Here is a 12,804-nt window from a genome sequence, read left to right as displayed (position 1 = left end):
TTGCTTGTTCGTTTAATTTCTTTTGATGCCACAGTAGAATCCAGAATGTTGCACATGTTGGGCATTTTGGTGTATGATCACAGGTTGACAGGCTCCAGTCCCCTGCTGCTGTCACTGTATCATCCCTTCTTGCATTTATCATAGAATGCTTGTCTTTCCTCTCTTTTGCTGTGGTTAGTGTGGCAAAAGCTAAAACTTGGCATTTATGGAAGAGAAGAGAAATGCACGCAGAGATACACAAACTGGGTTCTTTTCATGTGGAAAAGAGAACAACTTTATTTTGCAGTTTGGTGTATTTACGGAGCAGAGCAGGTTACTGGGAGCATCAGGCCTTTTCTAGAGCTTTAGAGGTCATAAGAGCTCAGAGTTACCTAATGAACATACTTCCCCAGAAGGCACACCTGAAGGTGGTTTTCCTTCTGGCTATCAGGTTGTCCTGCTTGTGAGCATGTGGAATGTGAATACCAAGTGAAGAAGTAACCAAGTCACTGGCTGCCCTTGAAAGCTTACAGGCCTGAATAGCCATATTCTTTCAGTTGACTTCTGTTTGTTCTGGAAGACTGCTCTTTTGCAGTTGCCTTCACTAGGAAGAGTTGTTTCCTTTTGTTCACCACCCCTTTGTTTCAATAGACTAGCAGTTGCGAACACCTTTAGAAGGACCAGCTTCAGCCGGGCGGTGGTGACACACGCCTTTAATCCCAGCACTCGGGAGGCAGAGCCAGGCGGATCTCTGTGAGTTCGAGGCCAGCCTGGGCTACCAAGTGAGTTCCAGGAGAGGCGCAAAGCTACACAGAGAAACCCTGTCTCGAAAAAAACAAAAAAAAAAAAACAAAAAAAAAGATTATTCCACAACAGTAGCTCTGGTGTCCAGTACCATGTCTTGCATTGAGGCATGTGACAACTACAGAGTGAGCAGATTAATCTACCTATAAATTGTGATATTCAAACAGTTTTATTGTAGAACACAGTTTTGAAAAACTTTCAGTGCTTCAAGCATAGGATGACACTTTCAGGCTGTTTCTAATTCAGCTCCTTTGTAATAGTAACAGTTCCTTAGTGTACATGTGGAAAGAGAAGTCATTCTTTTTTAAAGCAAGGTAGCCCTGACTGGCCTGGAACCAACTATGTAGACCAGGCTGACCTTGAACTCCTAGAGATCTGCCTGCCTCTGCCGCTCAAGTGCCTCTTGAAATACTTCACCATGTGCAGCTTTTTTTTTTCTTAATACTTCAGGTTTATAGGGTATGTTAGAGTTCTTTTGCTCAAAATACTTATTTGATAAGTGAAATTATAAGTAACTTAATTGGGATTAAAAAAATCACAAAGGAAACTTACACACTTAACTCAGCTTTGAGAAGAGGTGAATTCAAACAGTGTACTAGTTTCATTTTATCTCAGTTCAAAAAATAGGCAAACCCACAAATATGAAAAATGTTTCCCTTTCTTCCTGGGCTGCTTTTGGGAACTTGGATAAATCTGAATAATTGTGCTAATTGAATGAAAAAAAGAAATGAAATAAAAGGAGGTCATGCCCACCCCTAAAGTATGGAGAGAATTTTTATTGTAGAGATAAGGGAGAAGCAGGCAGAGGGAAGAGTCCAGGCTCAACATGGCCGGCAGGCAAAACTGGACCATGAGAGGAGAGGGGAGGGAGAGCAAGAGAGGTGGCCCAGGTTAGCTGGCTATGTAGCCAGAAGACTAGCATGGCCCAAATGGCTGAGTTATATAGGGTCAGGCTGGGGGAGAGAAGTCCAGATCCTGGGAGGGAGAGGTTTGGGGAGGGGGGTAGGTGAGAAGTTCTGGGAGGAGCCACAGGAACTGAGTGAGACTTGTCCTAGTTTTGAGACTTAACACTAGTCGTTATAGCAAAGGAACTGAATTGGTTGCTAGATTTTGCTTTTTTCTTGGTTTTTCAAGGCAGGGTTTCTCTGTGTGGCCCTGACAGTCCTGGAACTTACCCTGTAGGCCCAACCAGCCATGAATTCAGAGATTTACCTGCCTCTGCCTCCAGTGCTGGGATTACAGTGTGCCGCCACGCCCAACTGGTTACTAAATTTTGATAAGAGAGCATCTGAACCACTTTAAAGATGTCTTTTCTATTTGACTATTTAATCTTACATTTAATGTGTGTGGACAATCTGTAGGGTGTTCTCTTCTTTCACCATGTGGGTTCTAGAGACTGAGCTCAAGTTGGCCACCTTGGTGGCAATCACCTTTACCTGCTGAGCCATCTCGCCCAGTATTTGGTAGTTAACCAGTGTCTTGAGTGTCCCCCAGACTAGTATGTCTTTTAACCACTTAAGTAAAGCCCATTTAAGCTTTGTGAAAGAAAAGTGAGAAAGCAGGAGGAGGTAGCCATGAGGCTGCCCCAGGGACTCTCACTTACAAAGAGACAGTTTCCCAAGAATGCAGTTACCTGGGTGTTGTGGTAGACTTGGGTTTGGAGGGTAAAACCTTGAACATTCAGGGCTTCATTGTCCCAGCAACCAGGAAACAGGCTGGTGCACAAAAAGAGAAAGTTCGTTATATGATTGTCCCGTGTTACTGCTACCTGTACATACTCGCACTTACTCTAGCTGCCCCCTCTTTTCAGTTCTTGCATTTACACATTCAAGGTTTTAATAAAAATATTTTATTTTAGAAATATATTTATTGATTGAATGTTGTGTAGCCAAGAGTGATCTTGAACTTTTGATCTTCCTGACTTGCCTCCCAAATGCCAGGGTTACAGACATGAACCATCTTCCCCTATTAGATGTGTTGGTGAGCAAATTCCCCAGGGCTTCATGAATGCTACATAAGTACTCTTATCAGCCAAGCTAGTCCCCAGTCCTCAATTTTGTTGTTTTGAGACTTACTATGTTGTCCATTCTGGCCTAGAGCTTCTGGGCTCAATCCATCCTCCTACCTTAGCCTTGTGGACAGCAGTAAGTGTAAGCATGTGCTATTGCTTAGCTTTCCATTTCCTTCTAGTTTTCTTTTTCTTTTTTTTTTTTTAAAGATTTATTTATTTATTATGTACACAGCATGAATGACTGCAGGCCAGATGAGGGCACCAGATCTCATTACAGATGGCTGTGAGCCACCATGTGGTTGCTGGGAATTGAACTCAGGACCTCTAGGAGAGCAGTCAGTGCTCTTAACCTTTGAGCCATCTCTCCAGCCCCCTCCTTCTAGTTTTCTACTCTAACCCCCAACCCCACACACCTTACTACGTAGCCCAGGAAGTTTTGAACCTGCAGCCCTCATGCCTCAGCTCCCCAACTTTGGGGATTATATGCATGTACCATTATGCTTGCCTTCATTACTTGAAATCTCATTAGGTAGTTTTATTCATGGTAGGGAATTGAGAAAACTTAGGACAGCCCCGGTTTAATGGTTCAATGTGTCTACCAAAGCTGGGGATGTGGCTCTGTAGTAGTGCTTTGATTCACAGCACTGTAAAACAAAACTTGAATCCACCAAAAATAGTAGGGAAGTCCTGGCCTCTCCTATTTTTCAGTGTGATGTCATTTGGAAATGGAGCCTTGCTGCCATAATGAAATCATCCTAGTTCCTTTTCTGTTGCTGTGATACCCTGACAAAAATAACACAAAGGGGGAAACTTACTCTGGTTCACAATTGAAAAATACTGTGCATTGTGACTGGTAACTCAAGGCAGCAGGAGCAAGAAGCGGCTGCTCAGTGTCCACAGTTGGGGGTCCAGAGGAGGAATGCTGCTGCTTGCTTCTCTCCATTTCCACAGTCCACATCTGCCCAGGAGTGATCCTACCCCACTTAGTGACTCTTCCCACATCAGTTAACATAACCGAGGGAATCCCTCACTGACACTGAGAGGCTAACCTTGTAGAGAGTCCCTCACAGATGTGTCCGAAGGATGGTTCAAGGTGTTCTTAGGTGAGTCTAGATTTGGTCAGTTTGACCATACTAACCATCCAACCATGCATCACAAAAGTAAAAAATGAGATCAAAGGGCAGAGAGATGACCTTGGTGATTCTGACAGAGACTTGAGAGTGGAGTGATGTAGCTGAAAGCCAAAGAACATGAAGGACTGATAGCCACTGCCAGAAGCCATGAAGTGTCAAGAAAGGCTGATGCTCCTGTGAATGTTTCAGAGGGAATGTGTCTCTGCCAATACCTTGACTTCAGACTCCAGAAATAGATGCGACAGTACTGTTTGTTACTCTAAGCCAACCATTTATAATAGTGTTTTGGTAGTGCTAGAAGACTAGTTTAAAATTTTTATTTGTAAAAGTCTTTCTAAGGGGCTAGAGAGATGGTTCAGTGATTAAGAACATTTATTTCTGCAAAGACCCACATGACAGCCGAGAACTGTAACTCCAGTTCCAGAGAATCTGACCCTCTACTGGCCTTGATGGGTACTGGGCACATACAGGGTGTGCATATATATGTTCAGGCAGAGTACTCATCTACTTTAAATATAAATAAATATTAAATTATTAATGTTTTCTTTTTAAGTCCCTCCAAGATCACCAGCACATGCTCCTTGGCTTACAAAGGGATATATCTGAAAATAGTCAAAATAAAATTATATACCTAACCTGCCAGACATCCTAGTTTACCCTAAACATAGAGCGTTTATGTGTGTTGGTGTTTTGTCTGTATGTATATCTGTGTGAGGGTATTGGATCCCCTGCAACTGGGTTTACAGATAGTTGTGAGCTGCCATGTGGGTGCTCGGAATTGAACTCAGGTCCTCTGGAAGAGCAACAGGTGCTCTTAACCATTGAGCCATCTCTCCAGAGCATTTATTAGCTTATAGTTGGGCGAAATCATCCAGCATAAATCCTGTTTTATAATAGACTGGAAGCTTGTTAGTCACCCATTGCAACTTTTATATCCTTTTTTTTTTATACTCTGTGTACCTAGGATGAAAAGAAATACATGATTTGTTTGTTTCTGGTACTGGGTATTAAGCCCACCCTTGTACATGATAGGCCAATTGTCTACTACCGCTGAGTATACTGTAGGTCTCCAAATATATATAGCCTTTTAATGCTATAAGATAGGAAAATTACATGTCTATCTTCTTTTGATTAGCCCCATTGCCATACATAACTAGAAAAAGATTGGATAAAATTAGTAAGATTGTTCCAAACATGGTATGAAATGGAGCTTAGAACCACACTTCCTGACAGCAGAAGCTGGGCTTACTCAGCACACCCATAGTTAACATTACTTGATGGTGCAGGGCTGGATGGGGTGGTGGAGAATTTAGGATTGCTGTGAGTTGTGGCCAGCTTGGGATACATAGCATGACCCTGTGTCAAATCAAACCGAACCTAAATAAGTTAACAAAAACCCTTGAACCCTGGAATGGAATCCCTTTTTTGAGACTGGGTCTCTACTGGGTAGCCCAGGCTGACCTCAAACTGTAGTACTCCTGTTTAAAGAGATCTTTTAGGAACACTTGCTTATAGGGACATTTCTGCAGTTAAAAAGTGCAATTACCTCTCAGTGTCATGGCCAAATCTGTTAAATTTCTTTCCCTTTGAGTGGTAATTTTGGAAACTATGTTATGTATGTTTGCCATCTTATTTTACGTTTCTGTTGCTGTTGTCAAACACCATGACCAAAAGCAGCTTGGGGAAGGTGAAGTCCTAACATTGGATCAGAGGTTATACACCCACTTTGGAAATTTAAATCTGATATTACACATTGCTGAACAGTGGGTAAGTTCTGCTAACTGGTCTACATACAAGCAGTGTGAGGAACCCCCCCCCCCCCATGCACATACTTCTCAAGTTTCTTTTTTATGCTTAGGGACATTCTGAGACCACACAGTAGGATTTTGTGGTTTACCTCCTCAGGCATCTCAAAGTGTGGTTGTTCATACTAATTTTGTTTTGCTAATTTTAGGTTGGTTTATTTTCAGGAATTAATTTTATCTTCACTGTTTTTGGGAATTGAACCCAGAGCCCACTGCATGCTAGGTACTATCTCTGTAACTGAGCTGTATCCAAGCTACACCCAGACCCTACTTACTCTTGTAGAATATTTGTTTACACTGTAAAGATGTGTCTCTGCCTAAGGTGCCTTCTGATTGGTTTAATAAAAAGCTGGATGGCCAATAGCTAGACAGGAGAGAATAGGCGGGACTTCTGGAGAGAGAGAGGATTCTGTGAAGAAGAGAGGCAGGGACTCACCAGCAAGATGCAGACCAAGTCGGACATACAGAGTGGAGGAGTAAAAAAAAAAGCCACATGGTAAAACATAGATTAATAGAAGCAGGCTAATGTATTTTATAAGGGATCATTGGGGACAAGCCTAAGTTAAAGGCCAAGCTTTCATAATTAATAACAAGTCTCTGTGTTGTTATTTGGGGGCTGGTGATCCAAAGATCATCCGATAAGATAGCTTGCCATACCTTACTTTCATATGCATGTCCTTTCTTAGAGGTGTGTTGCATCATGCCCGGAAGTAATCATAGAATTATGTTTTCATTTCTGAAGAGCAAAGGAGATAGGAACACTGGGTTTTATATTCCCTGGACAGTGTTGAACCCTGCAACATTTACTGTTGAGTAAAGTTGCATATCATTTAAAATGGAATCCCAAATATTAGTTTTCTAAAATGTCTGTAACCTCAGTGGACTAGAACTCTCAGTAACAAACTCTAATCTTTTATTGTAACAGAACCATACTTTTTTTTTTTTTTTTTTTTTTTTTTTTTTTTTTGGTTTTTTTCAAGACAGGGTTTCTCTGTGTAGCTTTGCGCCTTTCCTGGAACTCGCTTTGGAGACCAGGCTGGCCTCGAACTCACAGAGATCCGCCTGGCTCTGCCTCCCGAGTGCTGGGATTAAAGGCGTGCGCCACCACCGCCCGGCTGAACCATACTTTTATTATGAACTCACTTAAGAAATTTAGAAATTAGTGTTTTGATTCTAAGCTAGATCTCTGACCCTTCCAGTACTAAATAATATTGTTTACATAGACATTTGTCTTGCTTTTCACTCAGGTTTGGACACCTCAAGATCGCCAGTGTATCCTGAATTCCTTGGCACAGTTGCTCCTGGATAAGGACTATACCCTTTTGCTTGGTCGCCAGTTGCGCCCTATCCTTTTGGATTTGCTGGAAAGAAATGCTGAAGCCATTAAAACTGGAGGCCAAGTTAACCATGATCTACATGAACGTCTCAGTGTGTCAATGAGCAAACTCATTGGTAACCATCCTGACGTTCTTCCGTGAGTAGCAGTTTGATTCATATTTCTCTGTGAGGTGATAACCTCTTCTCTCAAGTCTGGTGGGATGGCCCTTGCTGTAACCAAAGCACTTGGGAGGTTGAGGTAAGAGGCTTGTGAGTTTGGGGCCAGCCTCCACTATATAGCATACCCCTGTGGGTTTTGTTTTTGTTTTTTTAACATTTAGTTTTTAATTCTGTAGAGGGTGGCACAGAGGACAGATTAGGGTCAGTTCTCTCCTTCTGCCATGTGTTTCCTAGGAGTTGAATTCATGTGTTCAGGCTTGGTGGCATCAGCCATCTCCTCAGGAGCTTTTACTGAGCACCCCAGTCTAGCCTCAATCTCTCAGTCTGCCAAGTGCTGAGAGTACTCCTGGCTTAGCTGTCATTACAAGTTTGAGGAAACCGCCATGATGTCCTCAGTCATCTCAGAATTTGGCAGGATGTACTTATGAGGTAGATGTGAAGTTGGATGAGAGTTCTTTCTGGAATCACTAAAAGGAGAACTAGCTTCCAGGGGCTGGAGCAATGATTCTGGGATTAAGAGTTCTTACTGCTCTTCCAGAGGACTAGAGTGTGGTTCCCAGCACCAGCATCAGCTTTTGACACTTCAGGGGTCTGACAAACTCTCTGGCCTCCACGGGCACCCAAATTCACATGCATCTACACACACGCAGACACACAGACACATAAATAATAAAATCTCATCGGGAAAAGCAGCTTCAGACTAGGAGTGTCCCTCAACTTGACACCATCACCTAAGGCCTGGAGTTCAGTCCCCGGTACCACTCCCACCACCCCAAATCATCACATTAACAGTTGTGTTAGAGCTGGATTCTAATGTGTTTATGGTTACATTTGTAGTAAGTTGTGTCTCATGTGGGTTTTTAAGTTGAGAAGACTAAGGGCTTTCCTTCCAAACTGTATTGCTTGATATGGTTTTCATCTGGTCCTCACATAAGAAAAAATGAAGGGCCGGGCAGTGGTGGCACACAACTCTAATCCCAGCACTCGGGAGGCAGAGGTAGGCGGATCTCTGTGAGTTTGAGGCCAGCTTGCTCTACAGAGTGAGTTCCAGGACAGGGCTACACAGAGAAACTGTCATGAAAAACCAAAAAAAAAAAAAAAAAAAGCAGCAGCAATGAAGGGGCTGTGTTTTTATACGCTGTTGGAGAAGCAGACAGAAGTAGCCTTAGCACTGAACTGTGGTAGAAGTGCCATTTCTAGTGAGCTTTCCTGCCAGAGTGTGGCAGGATGACGTTAGAGATTCATTAAGCTTAGGAATTAACTGTCCGTTTTCCCACTGGCATCCAATTTTATGTTCTTTTGTTGTTTGGTTTTGGCCTAAAACTCACAGAGATCCACCTGCCCCTGCCTTCTGAGTGCTGGAATTAAAGGTGTGTGCCACTACGCCCAGCTAAATTTTATGTTCTTACATGAATGTTAGACAAATGCTTACCTTTTCATTTTTCCAAGGCAGTATATTTCATTTTTTTTGCCATGTTCCAAAAATAATACAGCTTATAAAAGGCACTGTGCTACAGTAAATTTAAAATGTACAGAGAGTATTAAGAATGTGACTCAGTGATAGGTCACTAATCTGGCATGTGCAAGGCTCTGGGCTTGATTCCCAGCACTGTAATAAAAGAAAACATAAAAACATTGTGTGTAAATGACGATTCGATGTATGGTTAAAATGAACTGTGGGTGATTATGAATAATGAGATTTTGATTTCTAGGATGTATGTGTTTATTTTGATAGGGTCTCACTACATAGCCCTGGCTGACCTAGGACTCAGAGACATCCACCAGCCTCTACCTCCCTAGTGCTAGTACTAAACGCTAAAGACATGTGCCACCCGACTCCCTTCAGACACCCCCCCACACACACCAGCATATCCCCTCTCTGCTTTATGTCCTTTTTTTAAGTTTTGTAATCCATTGAGTTCAATTAGTGCAGCCTGTTGGAATGCTGACTGATTTTTGGCTTGGTGCTGTGTAGGTGAATTCATGACTGCAGTGACCATGTCCTGTCCAGAAGACAGCATTTCACAGCTCCCCTCCCTGTCCTCTGGGTCAAAGAAAAGGGTCTTTTGGGGGGTGGTTTGAAACAAGGTTTCTCTGTGTAACAGCCCAGCTGTCTTAGAACTCACCCTGTAGACCAGGCTGGCCTCAAACTCAGAGATCCACCTGCCTCTGCCTCCCAAGTGCTGGGAATAAAGGTGTGCACCACCACCACCCCCTAGCAAGACAAAGTTCCTAAGCATGATTATCTGACACATGAAAATTTCTGCCATGGGTGCTTACTTGTATTATGCTTATTGCTTTTCTTTCAGTCACAGGCATAGTTCAGCAATTTCTGTATCAGTCCAGCATTAGAGAGCACATAGCACCCCAAATCCTTCAAGATTCCAGAATGGGCAAAAAGAGCATGTTGTAACAGTATAATAGGGACTTGGGGTTCATGGGGGGAATAGCCTGAGTCCCTTTGCCAAAGGAGGAGTTGTCTTCAGAACTAAGATTTCTGTAAATTGTAGTGCTGCTGCAGGCAAAAAGAGAAGATGAGCAAACCTTCCCTCCCCCTCCCCCAACCTCTGGCCTCTGGCTCAAACTGTAAATTAACTCATTTGATCTTACCAATCTCTGTCTCAGGTTTCTGATGAACAACAAACCTCAAACTTCTGTTAACATTTTCTCACATGTATTTATCTTGTACACATATTGGAGATTGTATAGTTTAAAAATGACTGCATAGCTCATACACAGTTAAGAGCGATTCATTGGCTCTTTTTGTATATTCATGTTATGTGCAACCATCAACCCAGTCATTTTTAGAATATTTATGTATTTTTTCCCTTGCTTTTTGTTGCCCTGTGCATGCTAGGTACGTGTTCTACCATGCAGCGTGTTACACCTCTAGTCCTTTATACATATTTATATAATAAAACTCTTAATGTCATTAAGAACATATTAATAATACAGTTGTTATTTATATTTTTAAGACTTAAGTATTTTAAGGCTGTTTTATGTTCATACATAATTGAGAAGAAGTTAAAGAAATTTTCTGTATGTACATAGTCCTTGCTGACTTTGAACTTAATGATCTTCCTGCCTTAACCTCTGAAGTTCTGGGAGTATAGATACCTGATACTAATTCTTTCAGTCTTCTCTCTCCTTTTTCCCCACCCAAATCTGAAGATTTGCAATTTTGGTTCTCTGTTTGGAAAATCCCTTTTAGTAACATTGTTTTTATTACTGCACTCTGTTTTTGTCTGTTAACTTGGTTTCTTTTTTGGGGGTGGGGGTGGTGGGTTGAGACAGGGGTTCTCTGTGTTGGCTGTCCTGGAACTCACTATGTAGACCAGGCTGGCCCCAAACTCACAAAGATCCCTGGCTCTGCCTCCCAAGTGCTAGGATTAAAGGTGTGCACCACCACCACCGCCCAGTGGTATTTGGTTTCTTCTAATTTGTAGTTGCTTGTTAGATGTAGTCTTCCCTGTTAGCACTGCTTTGGCTGTGTCCTGTACCTTTCGGTAGGTTGCAGCTTTAGTTCCCTTTGTGTCTAGTTCCCTTTGTGTCTAGGTATTTTTAAATTTTTCTTAGGTATTCATGTGTGCCTTTGCTCATGTGTGTCCATATGTCTGTACCAGTGTTTCTCATGGACTCTCAGCTTTTCCAGAGAAGAATGTATCTGCAGAAACCATTCAGTACGTTTACTATAGCCTCTCAGCACAGAGATTACTTGGTCCTGCCTGCCTCCTTACTTTATTTCCTGTCAGAAGAATTCTCCACATCTCCACCTGTTACATACTGTTTCTCTTGGTGATGTGTTCTTGAACTTTGTGTTTCATTTGTAATTAATGATTATTATTATTATTTGTGTGTGTGCTCATAAAGATCTCTGAGTGCTTTTTTTTTTTGTTTTTTGTTTGTTTGGTTGTTTTTTTTTTGTTTTTTATTTGTTTGTTTGGTTTTTACTTTTCTTTTTTTTTTTTTTGGTTTTTCGAGACAGGGTTTCTCTGTGTAGCTTTGCGCCTTTTCCTGGAACTCACTTGGTAGCCCAGGCTGGCCTCGAACTCACAGAGATCCGCCTGGCTCTGCCTCCCGAGTGCTGGGATTAAAGGCGTGCGCCACCACCGCCCGGCTGGTTTTTACTTTTCAAGACAGGGTTTCTGTGTAAAACAGTCCTGGCTATCCTGGAACTAACTCTGTAGACCAGGCTGACTCGAACTTATAGAGAGCTACCTGCCTCTGCCTCCTGAGTATGGGATTAAAGGCATGCACCACCACTGCCCAGCTTTTCCTCTGTATGCTTTAAGATGTATCCTAAGCACCTGGTTTTGCCTCCCTGATTCAGTCGAACATTTCTATTTTCATTCCTCCTGTTTCTGTAAGTGGCTCTCCCTTACTCAGCAGCGTGTCAAGAAGAGTTAGAGCATGGATTTTCCTGTCTCTGGATAGTAGTGTAGTAGTGAGAATTCAGTAAGTGTTCTATGAGTATAGTGCTGTGGGATGTTCTGTATGTCAAATGTGTTGCTGATTAGTCAATAATTAAAACACTGATTGGCCATTGGCTAGGCAGGAAGTGTAGGTGGGACAAGGAGGAGAATAAAGCTGGGAAGTGGAAGGCTGAGTCAGAGAGACACTGCCAGCCGCCAGGATGACAAACAGCATGTGAAGACGCCGGTAAGCCACGAGCCATGTGGCAAGGTATAGATTTATAAAAATGGATTAATTTAAGCTGAAAGAACAGTTAGCAAGAAGCCTGCCATGGCCATACAGTTTGAAACCAATACAAGTCTCTGTGTTTACTTGGTCGGGTCTGACGGCTGTGGGACTGGCAGGTGAGAGAGATTTGCCCTGACTGTGGGCCAGGCAGGAAAACTCCAGCTACAGTATAGTCAGTAATTATCACTCAGGATAGCTCTGCTTTTGTGGGTAAAGCCTTGGTGATTACAGCTTCTGATCTGGTGTCTCATGCCAGGGCCTGTTCCTGAACCGGAACGGTTTTAGTCTTTGGACTATGTGGCTTCAGCATTATTCTCCCCACTGTTCTGAGGTACCAAGAGTTCTGTTAAGATCCGCAGTTCTGTCCATCGGTACGGATGGGCACTTGGCTGCTTCTCTAGGGAATGAAGATAGTCATTTCCCCAGTCCTGTCCCTGAGGATGGATGGGCACTTGGCTGCTTGTACCAATGAATGACGACGATACCTACCATCTTCCCTCCTGAAGGTTTGCCCTGCGCTATTTCAAGGACACCTACCCAGTGTTTCAGAGACTCTTCCTTGAGAGTTCCGATGCTAACCCCGTACGTTATGGACGCAGGCGGATGAAGCTCCGGGACCTAATGGAAGCTGCCCACACGTTTTTGCAACAGAGGCAGCTTGTTTTCCGGGAGCTCTGGGACTGGAGTGTGTGTGTGCCTCTCCTCAGGAGCCATGATGCTTTGGTGCGCTGGTATGTGGTTTAGTCTATGCTTCTGACTTGGGTGGCAGTGGGGAAGGACAAAGAAAAACCCTTTAGATGTAGTTTTCCTTTTTATTTTCTTTCTCCGTGTATCCTTGGCTGTCCTGGAATTCACTCTGTAGACCAGGCTGGAC

General features: G+C 42.9%; 1 protein-coding gene across 1 annotated transcript in view; it reads left to right on the top strand.

The window, feature by feature from the left end:
- Positions 1-12,804, top strand: part of Mdn1 (midasin AAA ATPase 1) — a 147,377-nt gene that overhangs the window by 4,569 nt on the left and 130,004 nt on the right. The window contains exons 2-3 of the mRNA XM_052714956.1: positions 6,980-7,206; positions 12,437-12,661. Coding sequence (XP_052570916.1) covers positions 6,980-7,206; positions 12,437-12,661 — 452 coding nt within the window. The remainder of the gene's footprint in view (positions 1-6,979; positions 7,207-12,436; positions 12,662-12,804) is intronic.

This window comes from Peromyscus californicus, unplaced genomic scaffold (assembly GCF_007827085.1).
Source record: "Peromyscus californicus insignis strain IS unplaced genomic scaffold, ASM782708v3 Scaffold_5__1_contigs__length_169319896, whole genome shotgun sequence".
NCBI lineage: Eukaryota > Metazoa > Chordata > Mammalia > Rodentia > Cricetidae > Peromyscus > Peromyscus californicus.
The sequence above is the reverse complement of the archived record's forward strand: the minus strand, read 5'-3'. Positions and strand labels throughout refer to the sequence as shown.